Source organism: Cibotium barometz, chromosome 12 (genome assembly GCF_041138505.1).
Source record: "Cibotium barometz isolate CiBa-2024 chromosome 12, ASM4113850v1, whole genome shotgun sequence".
Classification (NCBI taxonomy): domain Eukaryota; kingdom Viridiplantae; phylum Streptophyta; class Polypodiopsida; order Cyatheales; family Cibotiaceae; genus Cibotium; species Cibotium barometz.
Window position 1 is genome coordinate 20,586,775 of NC_141057.1, and position 20,183 is coordinate 20,606,957.

The 20,183-nt window shown below is 39.7% G+C and overlaps 1 protein-coding gene across 1 annotated transcript; it reads right to left on the minus strand.

The window, feature by feature from the left end:
• Positions 1 to 212: 212 nt before the first annotated feature.
• On the minus strand, positions 213 to 837 carry LOC147633160 (uncharacterized). Its single transcript, XM_086805694.1, has 3 exons — positions 648 to 837; positions 450 to 559; positions 213 to 278 (listed from the first exon to the last, which is right to left on the minus strand). The coding sequence occupies exons 1-3, from the start codon at positions 775 to 777 to the stop codon at positions 213 to 215; spliced, it is 306 nt and encodes a 101-aa protein (XP_086661820.1). The 5' UTR covers positions 778 to 837.
• Positions 838 to 20,183: the final 19,346 nt, after the last annotated feature.

The window sequence follows — 20,183 nt, forward strand, 5'->3', positions numbered from 1 at the left end:
TTATGTCCAATATATTGTGTGTTTTATATATATCCTAATAAAGAAAGATACCAAAAAATAATCACTTTAAGTACACACAAATGACACATATGTACATACACACATACATTCTTACATCCCTTGAAACCTCGCATTTCTGCCCCCCCAAAAAAAAATCAGTTGTGTAAAGTGAACCACGAATTACTACCTCACCATTACCACTGATGGTATTGTTATCGAAGGTGGAAATGGCAAGTCACAATACCATCAACCTCCCACCCACCACCAATAGGAACATGCTAAAAACCATTCAATAAAGACTGATTGGTTCCTTTCAAAGTTGAGGAGTTTGGCTTTATTCTATGGATGGTAGTGTAATTGAAATTAAAACTTCACAAATGGTGCTCAAACTATTTTAATTGGAGTATGGCGCTCATACTTCAAACACAAATATATATATATATATATACTAGGTAAGCTGCGACGGACTGGTTTAGCTCTCTTGCACGGCGCTCTCTCACGACGGCCTTCTTCTGGGCGGCGATGGTGCGAGCACTTGCCACTGCCTGCTTCCGCCTCTCTGTGTAGCAGGAAAACATGAGAAATACGGACTGTATCGTGTGTTAATAACATAGGAAAACGCCCAAGCTTAACCTAGGGTTAGCTACCTGTGGCCGCAGCCTTGATCTCGCGCGCGGCCTCCTTGGCGGCCACCCTGCGCACCGGGTGAACGGGGTGCCTCAGCTTCACCAGCGCCACACGCATGGACGTACGTGCGTGCGCCACTTTCTCCGCCATCTTCGCACGTGTTACCGCCAAGCGCTCGCCCAAGTCCGCGCGGGAATCCGCAAACCTCACCGCCGGCGGCCTTCTTCTTCGCCACAGCCTTCGCGGCCTTCTTCTTCACCACCGCCTCCGCAGTAGGACCTCTGCCCCCACGAACGCGTAATGCAGGATTACGGCAATCTAAAGCATTTAGAGTATGATTAGCGATGCCCAGTGGAGAGAAAATGAAGGCTATGTATGTGTTGGTGATGTAGGATTAACGGGGAGAATAGATTGGAGTTTTGATTCTCTGCAACACTTGCTGGGGCTCCGCAATGTCTTAAGTAAGCCAGTGCCATCCAATTGCCACTCAACATCTGTCCAAATCTGTGTGCATCTCGAAATTTGCTTCTTGACACGTGGATCAAATCTTAAAGTTCACCATGGAATCATCTAGCTTGTTACTCTTGTTTGTAGGCATGACTAAATTTGAGAGAGTTTAACACCTTGTTAAATTTCAAAAAAAACTATAACCTATCAAATAACAAAAAGAGGAACTGATTAATGCATTCTCTAAAAATCCTACACATAAAATAAGCAATGGAATTGTAGCCTTGGATAGTAATAAGTGTACATTACATACTTAAAGCTTGAGGATTTCCTTATATCATAAACTTGTGTGCTTCTAAAAGCCTCTTGTTTATATATTTTAATGATATTTGAGCTAATAAGAGTTTCTTTTCCTAATAAATATGAGACCCCTACCTCTAATAACTCTAAATAACTACAACATAAAACTATACTAAGGGTAGAGCGACTCACCAGAGCCTCCATACATCAATGTCCTATTGCTCACCTATCAACTATTTCAACTTAGCTGAACTAGAATAGACCTTACGATAGGAATTGAGTATAATTCCTCGAAATAAGTGACTAAGACCATATTAGGGAGTTTGGAAAAATCCCATTACTTTGGTAATTTTTTGTATATCTTAGAATACAAACTTCAAAGTTGTCAAAAAATGTGGATTTAGAACCTACACTTCAAGAGCTTTCCAATGATATACCAAATCAATTGGTTTTGACAAAAGCTTAAAAGGGTTCATTGTGCTCTCATTTCTTTTTATCTTGCAAAATGGGACTTGGGATTTTCCCAAACTCCCTAATATGGTCTTTGACTTCTTTATAATTCTCACAAATAAGAGTCATCGATGGCTCCCGTAGGATCGACTAGCAAGAAGGTATGCACTAATGAGCCCAAAGCCCACAAGTCTCACATCCAAATCTAATAGTCGTGCTAAAATCCAGGGAGCCGCTTCTAACAACCATACCACTCCCAAAGTAAAAATAATCCAAATAACCAATCTCAGGAGCCACATGAGACTAGCGCACATGTCCAGCCCCCATACCTACCATGCTTAATATACTATTAATATAGTGCCACTTCTTGTCCATCACACCGATCTCATTAGGAGGACACCCACGTCTAACCGAGAAGGGTCAAGGTCTCGATGTGGGCAAGACTGTCTTTGTTGAAGACTCATCACTCGGGTGACATCCGCACGGCAAATCATGCACATGTGTGGTACCTTCACATGCACCCACAAAAGCAAATCTCTAATAAATACATTATCAGCCAAGTAAAACATGATCAAACAATCATGCATCATATATGTATTCTGAGACTGGTAAACCTTCCCAAGTCCAAGGAGACATCCATTGTCCTCAAGTCATAACTCCAATTGTAGATCCTCAAACCGTGAAGTCCACACGAGGTCTCCACCATACCATGAGCAAATTTTGGTATCTTGAGATCATCCTAATCTTTCTTAACCCTATTGTCTCATATTATCAAGGGTCCGTGCTCTTTAAAGAATGAATAATTCTCTACTCTACAGGCCAAGGCTATGGTCAAAACTAAGATATAGTTCTACATTTAGACATCTCAAATTGCCTTATTCTCTTCTCCGTTTTTCAACCCTCTAGAATACTTCATTTACTAACTCTTCTATTACGTAATAAAAGATAACTTAACACTCTTTTTTAAGTTTAATCCCATAAAGGATCTATCTAAAGGTTTATTTAGAGATCAATCAACTTGCATTCCTATGTGTATTTTTGCATACACATTTAAGTGAATTTGAGTATCCCTTATACATTCTCAAAAGTCTATTCGAAGTCAAGAGAGGAGTTGATGCTTTAGAAGACTAGCTTTGTAGACTAGGTTAGCATGCCATGTCAATTCACAATGGCCACAATCAAGAAGTGGTCTTATACAAGAGCTGTACAAGAGTCTCAACAACCTAAAGCAAGTGCTCATAGAAGGTGGACTAGATTTGGGGTAATGGAGAAATAAATAAGAAATCTAACAATGGCTTGTTGAATATGCTAGAATCAAGATAATCATGGGTAAGGTGGTGGAAGAACAAGTGGTAGAAAGGGGATTCTAGTGGCTCAATCAGAGGCAAATAATGGCTCCAAATAAGACGGCTTCTTGCAATGGAAGCCTATTAGCTCACAAGAATACGAGCTTCCTAGCTTCCAAACTTAAAGACTAGACTTCTTGGTGTGCAAGCAAGGTGCAAGCTTAATATGGGCTTATGGGCTAATTGGCTTGCAAGCTTGCAGCTTTTGGGGCTTCTAAGTTTGATGTTCATAATCATAAGCATGCACTTTTGTAAGCTTATGGGCTTTATGGGCTAAGTGGTTTGCAAGCTTGCAACTTTTGGGACTTCTAAGTTTGATGTTTATAAGCATGCACTTTTGCAACCCCATAAGCTCGTAAGTTTTCAAGACAAGCAGCCTGCAAAGTTGGGATCTCCACGAGCCAGCTAATTTGGAAGTTTGATAGCTGGGAAGTCCATAAGCTTACAAGCCAAAAAAATTGCAAGACCATAAGCGTGCAAGTCGGGGAGCCTACTAGAGTCGATTACTCAGGAAGTATGTAAGACAAGAAGTCCACAAGCATGCAAGGCAAGTCCACAACATGGGAGTCCAATTAGTCAAGAAGTCCATTTAAGCATACAAGCTAATGGCTAGTGAAAGAAACGGGAACGATTATCCCTGGGGAGAAATGGGAACAGAAAAACTACATGTTTGATTTAAAAAAAACATAGCAAACAAGAGATGTGCCTAAGAAAATAGTAAACATCAAGTTAGAGAGTCTAAGTAAAAGTTAAAGTCGATGGTCTCATCTACCACATGCATTGAAATTGTGCTCTGCAAAATGACATATTGAGAAACCAAAGAATGGAGAATCTTATGCATGCACACATATAGAGATCTTATGTATGCTTGGACAAATGCATTGGAATGTAAACATATTATCTCTCATGCAATAGGGTAATGCATTAACCTATTCGTTATACTATTTTAGGTCTCATAGATTCATTTTGGGACTTTTGAAGCTATTAATCTCTCTCTCTCTCTCTCTCTCTCTCTCTCTCTCTCTCTCTCTCTCTCTCTCTCTCTCTCTCTCTCTCAAGAAAAAGAAAAAGAAAAAAAATTGTAACAAATGGTTTTGCTTACATGGCCTAGCACAACCTCCTTCCCACAATCAAAGGTGTCAGAGTAGAAAGTGTCAACTCTTTTTTAAAAGTTTGGTGGTACAAGTCTAAAAGTGTCACTTAGCAATGCTTGTAATTTTTGTCACCTTGTAGTGTATTGAAAGTTATGCTTCCTTTGTTTTAATACATGTATTTGTTCCATTTTAAGGATGGATTTACTCAAGGCTTGGGAACCTAGCATGGGTCCATGTCTAATCTACACACAACAACATGATATCCAAAATCAATAGCCTCCTAGGCTTCAACTGGTATGAGAACCAGTAATAATATAAGAAAAAATATTAAAAAACAAGTCTAGTCATATTTATAGTCAAAATTACCAAATTTGGTCCTTTTGAGCTCATCTACAATATTAAAAATGTGCATTTCAGTATGTGAAAAATAAAACTATTACTGTATGCTAATATTTCTACACACGAGGGATTAAACTCTCAATAAAGATGTTGTGTAAGAGTGTTGACAATGAGACAGTAGTGAAACCTTTCATATGTGTACTAAGATTGATGAATATTGCAAAGTCATAGATCTTCATCTATTCTATCATAGATCCATGGCCCCAAAAAGATCAATTTTAAGGAACGATTTTGCATCCTTTTCAATGTCACTTAAGGAATTTTAAACCAATTGGTCAATGTCTCGTTCTTCTGTAGGATTAAGATCATCTATTTGCTCCCCTTTGTCAGATGTACTTGGATCTCTATCAGAACTTGATGACCTTTATTCTATCTAATCTTGAATCTGTCCCTCAGGCCTAGTATCCACATCTACTATATTAATCACAATTGGCTCTTAGATTTCACCACATCAACTCTATCATTTAGCTCTTGAGTTTCAACAATTACGGCCTACTATGCTCTCCTGCATGAACAAGTATGCAAAAATTCAAATGCATGCAACTAATTCACATCATAGACAATAAAATGTAAGAAAGTAGTAAAAATCTTACAAAGTACTCGCGAAAAGTCTTGTAGTTGCTACCAAGATGCAACGAGCCCACACTCTCCATTCTCAACCGTGAAGCTACCTTCTACTTGTTGTATTTATCAGGCATGTCCCTCTGCTCTACTTGGATCATCTGCCACTCTTCATCATCTAGCCAAGTCGGTTTTGGCTTCCCCTCCTTCAAGGCATCCCTTACCTTGGATCTTTGTGATGCCATGGTTTTAACCATTACACTGTTGATCCAATGATTAGGGACTATCTCACCTGCAGGAGTGTACTCGTTCTTAATATGTGACATGATGAAGTTCTTTTTATTTTGATCCAAGGTATCCCAATAATTATCACTTCATGGGAAAATTGAATTTTGAGGGGTTGGTAGATACGCCCTTTTATCTCCTTCCCTACATCGTCCATAACTATGGCGCCATTGTTGCACACATAATAAACTTTCTCGCTTGTTGGTGTGTGAGGACTATAAGGACTCTGAGGTGCACGTGGTGTACTAGATATGGAGGAGATGGGTGGGACCCCACCACAACCACTCCCACCACCACTGCTACGTCTATGCGTATTTGAGCAATGAGAAGGGATGTGCATTGATGTCTATGACAAGGGAGTGGGGACCAGTGTGGCTACAATGGTAGAGGGTCCTGAGGGCCTAGTCCCACCAAAGTACTACTAGGCAATGGCTCTTGGCTCAGGAGATGCCTGTGATATGAATTGATAGAATTCTTCAGGGCTCAAAGCTTGTGGTCTGGGCATGAATGAAAAATTTGGAGAACCCCTGGTGGCGGGGGTTCTTTGAATGAATGAAAAATTCAGAGAACCCCTGGTAGGGGTATATCTGGGTGAGTCTAAGGGTCATGTAACCCTCTGGAGTGTCAGCCATCTCGCGCTACACACATAAACTAGAAGTTAAGCTTGGCATACACATATGCATGATAAAGCCTACATAACTATTTAGAAGTTAAGCTTCTAGCCATGGCCATGTAAATGCTTGGCTATGCACATGTATGCCATAACAGTTGCCCTTGCTATGCATAAGCATGCCATGGTGGTTGCAAGGGCAACTGCCATGGCATGCCCATGCATAACCAAGCCAACGCATGACCATAGCTATGCATAGCCAAGCCTATGCTAAAGCAAAGCTATGGCTATGCATAGCCAACCCTATGCCTAAGCAAAGCTATGGCTATGGCTATGCATAAGCATAGGCTTGGCTATTCGAGGCAAGCCTATGCCAAAGCAAAGCTATGGCTATGGCTATGGCTATGCATAAGCATACGCTTGTGTCGTCTTGGACATGCATATGCATGCCATGGAAGTTTCCCTTGCAAAACCGCCATGGCATGTCTATGCACAACCAAGTCGACACACGGCCATGGCTATGCATAGCCAAGCATACGCCAAAGCAAAGCTATGGCTATGGCTATGCATAAGCATAATCTTAGCTTGGCTATGGCCTCATTGCAGCCTGCATTTCCTACCCACCTCCCCATCTTGGGACAATTTGTATGTAAGAATAAAAAAATAAAGGAACATACCTCAAAGTAAAGGAGCCGGTGTAGAAAAGCCCTCATGCAAATACATACAAAAGAAAAACAAAAACCAAGCTAAATCAGTGGTGAGAAAGCGATCTAAGAGCAAAGAAAACATATGCAAAAGGCATGGAGCATATTACCTTCAATTGAGAGAGAACAAAAATTAGATGTGAGCCTATTAAAAAAAATCAGGCACACACACATACACAAGGTGAACAGGGAGGAAGAAATGAGGGAAAGGCAAGAGGGGGGGAAAGGCTTACCTTTGACCTTTTAGTCATGCAAAACCACACGAATGAAAAAATAAGAGCCTACGGGTGGCTACTTTTTACATGCTCATTTACATGGCGTCGCCGACGCCTATATCATCACCTATACCAACACCATACCGACGCTCGTCATTTATTCAAACTTTTGAATTCAAACCTTTTTTGCCGCACTCAACATTGTACATTTGAATTGATGACAAATTGGGTCTTACATTATAAAAAAGACTCCATTAGTCCAAACAAAATCATCATAACAAATGTGTGCAAGACATGGCAACAACAAACAATGAGAATGTGGTGCTCGAAAACAATGGTGACGTGGAGCCAAAAAACATTGACGTGCTGAGAAGTGGCGACATGGTGAACATGGCACCACTAAATAATGACACACTCCGCCACATTGAGGCATTTGTCAATCTTGAGGAGAGATGCATGTACCCGTGCACATGTTGTAAGTATCAGGTCACTCAAAAACAAAGAATTTGTAACAACCATGTACGTGTGTATGGTATATATCCAGTGGAACACCTATAAAAGCTACATTTTTTCTCACACAAGTAATGTCGATGATCATGTTAACTACATGGAAATCCAGTCCGATAGGACACTACTAGGAGACTACCAGAAGATACTAATTTTCAGGACAGGTCACCGAGCGCATCCAACCACCTCAATAATGAGAGAAAAATGAGAGGACATATTAGAAAAGGCTACAATGAACGAGATGTTAGACACATTTACTGGGCCATGGACCAGAGGATCATGGTGATGATGACGATAGCATAGTACTGCATTGAGATACAACACATAAAGAAGAGGAATTACATAACCTCACACATATACCACTCGATCCTCGAGCAACTATTTAGGTGTGTATGGCATGCATATGATGATGTGATTTTTTGGTGGTATTACCTAAAGCGCCGTGGGTCTTAAGTAAATTGGCATGCATATGGGAAAGTGGTTTACCTAAAGCACCGTGGGCCTTATGTAAATCGGAAGAAAATTAGGTAAAGAGGACCATTGCAAAGTTTCGCACCCCCATCGCGGATGTATGCATTGCCTAAAGGGTGCATTTACAAAGGATGATGAGCTCAGTAGCTTAAAGTCCCATGATTGGCAAAATTTCTACAATTTGTTCTTCCAATTACAATAAAGGGATGGGTGCATTGGATCTCCACCAAGGAAATAAGGAGAGATACCTTGGAGTCAGCCCATCTAAACTTCTTGGAGGCCATGTGCATGGTCGAAAAGTTTGTTGAGAAGTGTGGTGCCATAGAACACATGTAGCGGCATGGAGTGAGTAGGTGAGGATGAAGCCATATGGCAAAAGTGGATTATCCCACATCCACGAACCAAGCAAAGATGTAATCTACCCATATAAAAGGGTTCATTTTCAAGCAATGGAAGTATAAGCACATATCAAGCTTCTCTATGAGTGTAAGTTAATTTAGCTTGTGATCATCACTTTGTTTCACATACTCTCATCATGATCTTGCTTAGGTATCATCCACCTTAGGATTAAGTTAATCATGTTTCATTACTGTGTGCTTAGTGTGTCGTTAGTCTAATTAGCTTCTTATAGAAGGTACCATAAATCTTAACATGCTATGAGAGCCTCCCTCTCTCCCTCGAGCTTCTTCTAGTCACTCGATTTAGTCTACCTCAGCTCATTAATTTGGTTATGTCACTAATGCACTAATCTTGATCTTATCTCCTCATCCCTCTTGTGGCTCAAATTTGTGAGACTTCATTCTCATTCCATAGGTAACCATTTCCTCTCAAATTTTTGGAGGAGCTTTCCCCCATCTAGACGCTTTACCCCATCAAAGGATTCTGTTAATTTTTTGCACTACAGGCCAAAATCGTTGAAATTACATGCGACTAAGATTTTGCCCCATTCTCCACATGGTGTTTCAATCAGCTTGAACCTTCTTAGGTGAAGGTTATATATAGCTTAAGCTATTTACAGCCCAAAGCTAAGCTCAAAACAATCAAGGATTGAGCCACAAATTGCAGAAAACTAGTCAACAAAAATCGTCAAATTTCAAGGATTTAAGCCACATTGAAGGTGTTTCTAGGCTTGGGAACCTTCATTCAAGCAAGGGCAATAACCTTGTATAAAAACCCCCTTCAATGTCTGCTTCCCCCAGAGATCAATTTGAGCCTCCACTCTCTTGACCACTTAATCACTGTGATTAAGAATAATCATGCTAATTAATAAGTAATTAACAAAAAAATGTTTGCATTTGGGGATACAATTAAGCAATTAGGGTTGCATTTAGTGTGTTTGCACATCAAAAGTACTAACTTTACATTGGGGCTATCCTCAAGAAGCTCTAGAAGCAAAATTTAAAAATTGGAAGCACACACACTACTTGCATTTCATCATGTTTAAAGCATCCACATTTGCCAAGTTGTACAAGAATAGAGAATCATCATAAGCTCATTGGTAAGACCTTCTCATTATGGTAATACCAACAAGAATTACTTCGCATGTAGAAGAGAAGTTCAATGGGAAGGGTTCCACACCTAGGCTACACAGATGAAGCACCTTCTAATGCATAAGAAATTGTGGAAAATCATTAAGGAAAATGTTCTGGATGAACCAAGTGAAGGGTGGATTGAAAAAGATGATCAATCATTGTCACTGATTAGCTTACACCTGGGCACTAATCTTATTAGCTTACACATGAGCACTAATCTTATTCATCACATTGACTCTAAGGAGCATGCAAAGGATGCATGGGATACATTGAATCTTGTGTTTGGAGCTAAGGTAAAGAACTAGGAAATTCACTTAAAGATTGAGCTCTATAGTTTAGAAATGAACTTTAATGAATCTTTGGCTTAGTTTGTCAGTACAATAGAAAGCATCATGACCCAGTTAGATGGCATAGATGCTAAGATTGGAGATAAAGATGTAGTTGCAATAATCTTAAAAAGCATGCCAAAGGAATATAATGCACTTGACACAACCTTGAAGAATCTATCCGAGCCAACATTTAATGGATATGTCTCCTCCATTTTGGAGAAGAAAAGAGAATTAAAAGGAAGCAATCCCAGCATTATTGAGCATGCATTGTTCAACAAACGCAATTTGAAGTGACACAATTGTGGCAGAAAAGGACACTTTCAATGAATGCAGGTTCAAAGATCGCTCTACAACAAATTTGGACACAAAGAAGAAGATTGTAGATTGAAGAAAAGTGAAGGAAACTTTATGGGGACTACTTTGACCACCAAGTACAAAGAGATCCCTTTGCGATCAGCTCTTTTAAAAAGCAAGAAGGCAAACACCACCACTACCCTAGTCATCTATGTATAAAAGAGGGGCACCATATGAGTAGACACCCATCTTATCATTTCATCTTGTTTGTTTTGTGTGTATCTACCCGAGCACCTGAGAGTAGCTAGTTGAGCACCTAGGGGGATAATGATTATTTTAACTCACATCCGACCACCTTGAGTAGCCCAGAGATATGGTACTAAGGGGGGGTGTCGAGAAGTGTGGTGCCATAGAGCACATGTAGAGGCATGGAGTGAGTAGGTGACAATGAAGTCATATGGCAAAAGTGGATTATCCCACATGCATGGACCAAGAAAAGATATACTCTACCCATATAAAAGGGGTCATTTTCAAGCAATGGAAGTACAAACACATCTCAAGCTTCTTTATGAGTGCAACTTAATCTATCTAGCAACCTAATTAGCTTATAATCATCACTTTGTTTCACATACTCTTGTCATGATCTTGCTTAGGCATCTCCACCTTAGGATTAAGTTAATCATGTGTCATTAGTGTGTGTTTCATGTGTCATTAGTCTAATTAGCTTCTTGTAGTAGGAGGTACCATAAATCTTTACAAATTTCATACCAACAAGCATCTGTGACCATTCAAATGCACCTCTTAGTTCATGTCATCGACAAGGTTGCAGTTGCAACAAGGACTGTCCATAGTCATTGGATGTTTTTTCTAGAGAGGTTCATGAAAACTCCAAAGGGATTTGTTCGTCAACGAGCTTGTTCAGAAGGTAGTATGGTTGAAGGATGACTTGTACAAGAATATATTGTTTATATAACATAATTTCTCAATACATCTAACCCAGAGATGCCTTGACTATGGAGCCATGAAGAAGATGAGAGAGTAGTTGGAGAAGTGCCACAAGGAAATGGGCTTATAAGAGCAATGGACAACAATTTACGAGAGAATATCAACAAATTTCACATGTTGAACTCAAATGCTATGGTTAAATGGACTCAAAGATATGAGGAGGTCAAGGCACAACGTATCATTGCCCGGTAAAATTTTAAGAGGAGTCGAACAACAAGAAACCTACCATACCCTCTAGAGCTTGCACAACCACCCACCTTTCCTTCAGGTAGATAGCTTGATTCAACAATAACACAAGCAAAACATGATGGTGAAGGTGATCATCACTAAGGAGGAGGAGGAGGAGCTTAAAAACAATAACACAAGCAAAACATGATGGTGAAGGTGATCATCACTAAGGAGGAGGAGGAGGAGCTTAAAAATGGCTATGATTGGCATGTAAGTGATCAATCTCCTTGACTACTATCTCGTTAATAAATAATAAAGTGTATTTATCATGCATTACCTTGAAGGCTAATTCTTGGTGTGCTTGTAGTATCATAAATTTGGTGCACTATGGGTACATGACTGAAATTTTTGAGTAGAATGAATAGATCGCAAAAAAAACAACGTTTGATAATGGCGTCAAGGCTAACTTCATGCAAAAAAGTCTGTGAAGTGCAAGTAACTTAAATGTAGAAGTTGGCATGCTTGATTATTGTGGAACCATTCAAAACATCATCAAGGTTGCTTTTAGAAGGTTTGACATGTTTATCTTTGATGTGAAGTGGTTCAAGGTAGTAACAAATGGACCAAATGCAACCGTAAGGAAAGACAAGAGTGGGTTTGTTCAAGTTGACTCCACGAAGTTTTGGACCGACCAGAGGGACACTTTGTGCTACCATAACATTGTGAACAAGTCATCTTTAAACCAAATCTGAAGGATCCAAGATGGTTGTTTGTAGTCCAAGTTGCTCCTCATAGTAAGTGAAGAGAATTATGGTTAAAAATATGGCACATAGGTGCTCCTCAAGCAATTGGAATCAGAGGGCACGCCCATCAAGTGGGGAGCAACAAACAATAGAGCATAGCGAGTGCAAATATGGCCGATCTTGGTGGTGATTAGAGGCTTGTCGATTGGACTCCACCTGTATGTGGGACTGGATGACACTTCATTTCCCTGTAGGCTTGCCATTTTGATATATGGGCTTGCCTTTTTGGCAAATATATGGTGTACCTCAATGTAAAAATGGAAATTTGTAACTATCAATGTTATTTATAATATAAAACTCTCGTTTTTTTATCAAATTTGAGTATAGTTGGCTGAGTACTCTAACTAGTTTGGCAGAATGGTGGCTTCACCATTATGCCAAAAAAAAACTCTGCACAAGGTGCCGATATAAGCGCCGATATAGGCATCGGTATCAACGCTGATATACACACCGGCTAGTTAATGTTACCATTGCATATACAAACACTCATACTGACATTGATATCGACGCTCATGGACATTTACAATGCCATGAATGGGCACTGGTAACCCATTATTTCCTTGCAATGTAGTTAGCAGTCATAGTGCTAGTTAGTAATCACAACACTAGTTAGCAAATCACAATCATAGTGCTAGTTAACAATCACAGTCATACGCTAGTAGCAGTCCAGTGCTAGTTAGCAATCACAATACTAGATAACAATAAGAGCCAAAGTGTTTCTAGTGAAAAATATGGTGTAGATATCCAGATCCTAGGCACCTAGCACAAGTGGAGAAGTGGGTGGAATCAGCCCATAGATCATGGTAGGTGAATCCCTAAATGTGTAACACTTTTAGGAGATGGATTAGGTGAATGATTAAGCAAAGCATGGCACAAATAATTCTACTTGGGCCTATTTAAGAAGCACCCATCTAATGCAAATTGTGTGTGTTACATCAAACTTCTTATCATTAGTGTTAATCACTTTCTTAATCTTAATTAGTACATAGATTATACAAAGCTATAGGTGTGATGTATTTCTACACACCTTAATTAATGACCAACTTGTGATTTTAAGTTTCGCATAGAGAGAAAGGGAGTGAGAAACACAGACAATTACCCAGTTAAGCGTGAGACAAGCAAGCTTGTAAGGCAGTTTGAGTTGGTGTGGTCTAGTAACGCCTAGCTAATTGGGAGTCTTCAACCCCCCAATCCCCCCCATTGTAGTGGCCCAACTGTAATGGCATGTTAATACCTTCAAGAAAACCAATCTCTACACCAATGGAACGTGGTGTAAAGCTCAACTTAAATCTCAAAGAACCATTTGATATAACCATTCAAGCTGTTGGATGCCTTATATATTTGTGCAACTCACAGCTAGACATTTAGTTTGGTGTGTCATGTAGCTTTCAAAGTTTAAGCATTGCCTAGGAACTAAGCATTGGGAGGCAGTTAAACATATCTTTAGATACTTATATGGAACTCAAGACGTTAGATTGTCATAGCTTTCAAAGTTTATGCATTATCCAAACACTAAGCATTAGGAGGTAGCTAAACATATCTTTAGGTTTTTATAAGTAACTCAAGACCTTGGATTATCATAGCTTTCAAATTTTATGCATTGCCTAGGAACTAAGCATTGGGAGGCCGTTAAACATATCTTTAGATACTTATAAGGAACTCGAGACCTTCGATTGTCCTATGCTAAGGGGGTGATTTAGAATTACATGCCTTCTAGGAAGGAGGTGATTTTATGATACATGACAGTCCATATCTAGAAACTTCTTCTTTCTTGGCAACTCATACATCTCTTGGCTAAGCAAGAAGCAACTATGGTAACCTCGTACTGTGAAGTTAAATACAAAGCAACATTCACTGTGAAGTTGAATACAAAGCAACATTCACTGTGACAGTTGAATGTGTATATTTGTGTTCCTTTAGACACCCCTACTCTAATTCTCACTTCACTGGCAGTCAAAGTGTAATGGTAGTTTCCAAGAATTGTATCTAGGACCAAGCACATTAAAGTGCTCTATCACTATGTCAAAGAGAGACACCATGCATGTGAGACCAATATGATCTATTACACATGACAATGTTGCAGATCTTTTCACTAAAGCCTTATCACATGAAAAGTTTAAGGCCTTCTGCAAAGCTCTAGGACTCATCTCTTTTAGAGACCTTTTAGAGAATAATATGTAGCGTTCTAAACCTCACATTCATACTACAGTGAGGCCATGGGAACTTTTATCCCTGAGGGTTTTTTTGCCATGGCCATCTAGGTGTGAACGAACACCTTAGGGTTAGCTAGTATATAAGCAACCACACCCATTATTTAGGGTTACCTAGTATATAAGCAACCACACCCATTATTTAGGGTTACCTAGTATATAAGCAACCACATTCATTATTTAGGGTTACCTAGTATATAAGCAACCACATTCATTATTTAGGGTTGCCTAGTATATAAGCAACCACACCCATTATTTAGGGTTACTGCTCATTTTGTACTTTCTCCTTTATACTTACAAAGAGCTTTAACTCTCTCACTCTACACCCTTGTGTTCTTCTCATTGCACATTGTTTCACGGTTGAATGGACACCTTAGGGTTAGCTAGCATGTAAGCAACCACATCCATTGTTTAGGGTTGCTGCTCATTTATACTTTCTCCTTTGCAAGCTTCATAAGAAGACCTGGTGCTATAGAAAGAACGCAAGGAATAACTCAATGTCGTGGGACTTTGCCCAACCACACTTAGGAGTACAAACAACTCAACCACACTTAGGAGCACAAACAACTCAATCGAAAAACTAGTTTACCATGGCCTAGCACACAAACGCACAGTTGAGGTGAGTCACTCACCTCATGAAAGTTGATTGCTTGGGATTCTTTTATGAGGCAACGTTGTCACGTAGCCACAACCGAAAGCTACACTCCGCCGCAGTCGGGGCGAGTCACTCACCTCATGAAAGCTGGTTGCCTAGGATTCTTATAGGAGACAATGTTACTATGTAGCTGTGCTGCACTCCAGTGGAAACTCGACCCTCCTCATCACCACTCAATCTTACACACTCACTCTCTCACACACATGCAAGCAAGCACACATAATAGCTCAAACAAGCAAAAGGCAAGCAAGTAATTGTATAGAAGAGTAGAGAAGAAGCGCACTCTCTTAGCTTACACATCAAAGAATCAATGGTGAGAGTTGCATTTTGCCTCTTATGCATGGCTATAAGGGTTTACACTCTTGGGCGGCCAAAGTTGAAGAATAGGTCCTAGGAGACAATTCAATCACTCTAGCATGTGCAAACACCAATCCACAAATAGTACTCTCCACCTAAGATCTCGTGGTGTGCCTTTAATAGATAAGCGGAGATCACACACATAAAATAATACATTATAAGTACATTCCAATGAAATCTGACATTTTTAGTGACTTTGGCCAAAATTGTTGAAGATGGTAAGGTGGTCATCGACGCGACATAGAGGTCTCTGGAAAAGGTTAACATACCTCCTTTCCTGATGCAGATTCCATCCTAGGAATATGTCAATGAAGATGCATCGAGGTTGTATGCTGGATATGTGTTGGCATGTTAGAAATGTTGAAGGTCTTAAAAGGTCTGCAAGGCAACATGGTATAAGTGATAAAGTGTTCCTATAAAAAATAATTGAAATTTAAGCACAATGGAAACACCTAATCAATCAATGGTGACCCTAGTCTATACACACTATCATTTTTGTGAAACTCTCTCTAGCTATTATATAGTCTCATAAAGTACCGAAGCACATCATTTTTCAAGCCTGCCCAATGAAAGCTCCTTCTTACCGCATTTAATGTTTTTGCATAACGTGGGTGTCCTGCAGAGCAGGGCTATCATGAGCTTCATGGAGGATTAGTTTCTTTAAAGCAGGATCCTTAGGGATACATAGCCTGTGATTGAAGTAGAGGCTTCCTTCATGAGTGGAGTATCCCTTGATTAGATTCTTCTCTTTCTCTGAATGTCCCCCTTCTTCTACTAACTTTATCATCCTTTGATAATCTGGGTCATGAGATGAGACTTCTTCCACTTTGACCAGTATGGGATTATTTGGCATTGAAATTGCATTCAAGAAAGATTTGGCATTGAAATTGCATTCAAGAAAGATTTGCGGCTAAGTGCATCAGCTACCACATTATCTTTCCCAGGGCGGAATTTGATGTCGAAATCATATTCTTGTAGAATTTCAATCCATCTCCTTTGCCGCATGTTGAGGTTAGGCTGGGTGAAGATCCACTTTAGACTTTTGTGGTCAGTTACAAGCTGGAATTTGCCTCCCAAGAGATAATGTCTCCATAATTTGAGGCAATGAACAACTGCTAAGAGTTCCAAATCATGGGTGGCATAGTTTGCTTCATATTGCTTCAGCTTGCGGGAAGTATAAGCGACTGGTCTGCCTTCTTGGCCTAAGACACCACCAAGTGCTAGACTACTAGCATCGGTAACCACTTCAAATTCCTTGGAGAAATCAGGAAGCTTTAAGACAGGGACAGAAGTAATAATGACTTTCAGCTGATCAAAGTTGTTTTGATGGATTGGCAGCCACACTATTTTGCAATCCTTCTTAAGAAGATCTGTCAAGGGTGCAGCTACCAAGGCATAATCTTTGATAAAAATCCTATACCAACCCGTGATTCCCAAGAATCCACGAACTTCACGAACTGATTTAGGGGGTGGCCATTCTAGAATATCCTTGACCTTGGCGGGGTCTACTGAGATGCCATCTTTGGAGACGATGAATCCAAGATACTCAATTTGATGAGTAAAGAAGGTACATTTGCTCTTCTTGGCATAGAGTTTGTGTCTGCGTAGCAATTGCAGAACTCTACGCACATGCTGTGATTTATTACAAGTTTTCACCTTCTTATTCTTTATTTTTATTTTTTTAATAAAAATTTTAATTTTGATTCTAAGATGAAAATGTAAGAATAGGGATCCACTAAATGGCCCACAGACCTCATATAAGAGTATCTAGGAACCGCTAACGCTGGTATTTTTTTAAAGCCCTTTATTGGTAGGTTTTTAGCCATAAGGTCCTATCCCATGAAGATCAAGGCTATTATCCCAAGGCTCTATCACACTAAGTGCTGAAAGTCCTACCAAGATTGCACATGGCGATGGTTATCTTCTTGGGCCTTTCTTTTTCTTTTTCTTTTTCTTTCTTTTTGGTTTTTTTAAAACTACTTTCACTTTTACAATTCACCTAGAAGACTCTACTCTAGCTAAAGAGGGCACACTAAGAAAGGTGGAGTACCTTGCATACTCCTTTGGAATACTTCAAGGTCAATCTCAATAAAGATTGAACTAGGACCAAATTCTTAATGGTTATCCAAGTAATAACTAGAATAAAGATAGACCAATCACAAAACGATACAAGCAAGCACTCATACAAACATTAAATGGAAAAATATAAAAAAGATTGAAACTAAAAATAAAGGAACATTTGAGAATGGGTTTAGAATACACATGATTAGTTGTATAGTTGGGAAGTCGATCTTATAGAATTGTACTTGTAATGTTGAGAACTTTTATTGTTGCTTCTATGAATCTTAAAAAAAATTTAAAATCAATGCAACAGGTCGTCAATCATTAGATAGCCATAACTCATACGCTGGGTCGGACTTAGTGTCACTAAGCTCATATTCCTCACAGTTTAATTCTAATAGATATGCCTTCTCTAGTGTAAAAGGTAATGGTTTGAGTGCATCCTCACTATGATATGGTATGGGTACTACATGATGCAAGTGAGCTAAGTAGCTTACCACTAGCTAAACTATCAAGGAAATGACCTACCATGCTCCAAAAGGGACAAAGAGTCGATAACATACTTTCATAGAATGATGGTGTAAGTGCGTAAGCTCTTGCCCTCCTCCCTTGCTCTACAAGTTCTTCATGTGCATTCCTTACTTGATAGGGTCCTCCCACCATTGGGTAAAGAACACTCACGTCATGATGTCGTTTTGGTATCTCTCCTACCATGGATTGCAAGAGTTCTATCCCATTGCACCTAAAATAAGTTCTTCAATAGGACTCAATGTGTCCCATGAACTTTTGTACTCCCTTAGAGTTGGTAGGAGGAGGTAACTCTAAAATTAATTTGACTCTACTCACATCTATGGAAATACCATTTTTAGACACAATATGTTCCAAAATAACCCCATGATTCACCCAGTCTACAAATGCAAGTATCGTGGTTCCCCAAGCGTATGCAATGTACATAATAGAGTAGTGGTTTGGGTCATAGATGAGGGCACTCCATGCTTATGTGATTTTGTCTATATATCGAAAACCAGACTAGCTCTTTCCTTGGGTAAAGGTGTGCATTGGCTAGAGGCTCCCCTGACTCCTTTAACTTTACCTTCTCAAGGATGGCTGAGGTCAATTCCCTTATCTCCTTTAACTTGACCTTCTCGAAGATGGTACCTTCTCAGTCATGCTGACTTGACACACCCAGGATGGTGCAGCCAAAGATGGAGTCTTGTTCTATTTAGGCTAGGGTACCCAACACGCTATCTTTGAATTTGATGGCCATCTTACAACATGCATTCAATGAAGCTGGTCTTAATAAGAGCAAGTAGTCATGCATTAGGGGATCTCGTACTCTCTTTCAAAACGGCAATAATTATTCATCGAGTTAGCCTCTCCCAAAGCTTACATCAAAAGTTCAAATGTTTAAGATGAGAGATAATCTCTCACAGACTCATGCTCTTGTTACTTGACATTGTAGAGCTGTGTGCAACTGGGTTCCACTTATCACTGCTTCTTGCAAATCTTGGCACAAACACATTCTTAATCCGAGTAAAATTGACCTTATCATTTAGCTTTAAAGTCTTATACCATTCCCACATAATGTTAGGGAAAATGAATGGATCTTTGTGAGCTCATTAATGGCTCCACATGTTTCACAAATAGACTCAAATATTTCCATGTGTTGGATGGGATCACCATCTCCTTTGAAGCTTTGCTTAAGTTTTGCAATGTGGTATAGCTTCATGGGATTTGCCTTAGGGCATGAACTTGAGCAGTCCTCAACTCTCTTGCCACACCCTACCTATTTTAGTTCTTAACAAACCAGCTAGGGTTCATGTGGTTAAGATTGGGGTTGACTCATAAGCTAGTCCTGTGAAGTGTGATCCCTCTCTCTCTTCCCTCCTGCCTTCTTGGGTCAGTTTCTTGGTGATACTCATCTCTACTGTGGGAAAAGGTGGGACCTCCCGATTTAGTGCATCTTCCTCCAAGAAACCCTTTCTTGCTCTTGTAATAACACTAATTTCATGTATGCAAGGAATTCAAGTCGGTCATCATTCTATTTATGTCATCCATGGTATAGAGTTGTTCTTTAGATTTTTCTTCCTTTTCTCGGTTGGGTCCTACTAGCCCATGAAGGATAGCTGTTTCTTCCCACTCTCCCTTTGAATCTTCCTAGATTGGCTCTAATGGTGGCATCCCCTCTGCCAAAGCTTGTGCAAGGGCTTGTGCCTACCGTAGCCTCCAATCTGTCCCTTTCTTGGGTGTCTGGCTCTAGAGCTTGCATTCTTTTAAGGTTTCTCTATTATGCTGCTAAGGCCCTTTTTGCATCCAATTCTTATTTCCTTTGATTTAAGATTCGTATTTGCCTATGGGCCTCTCTAAATTTTATTTCTACCTCCATCTCCTCACTCATCAAGAAAAAGGCATCTCCAGTCCTTGTGATGCCTTTTGTGTCCCCCTCAATCCTAGGACTGAAAGAGATCTATTTGTTAGGATGGGTATATGTTTCTCTCTATACAAAATCTAGGAAAACACACTTTGATGTGTGCTAATTACAAGACCAAATTTAATACTTCTCTAGTGCAAAGAACTAGTAGCTAGATGCACTATTCTCTGAAGCAATTTCATCTCCCATAATCAAGTTCTAGATCTTAAGTGCATGTAAGAATGTTTCAGCATGCCAAGTCTCAATGTCTGGGCTCAATTTTTATTTGTTTATGAGCCTCTATAGTAACCCAAGGGCTGAGTTATTCATGGCATGCATAACT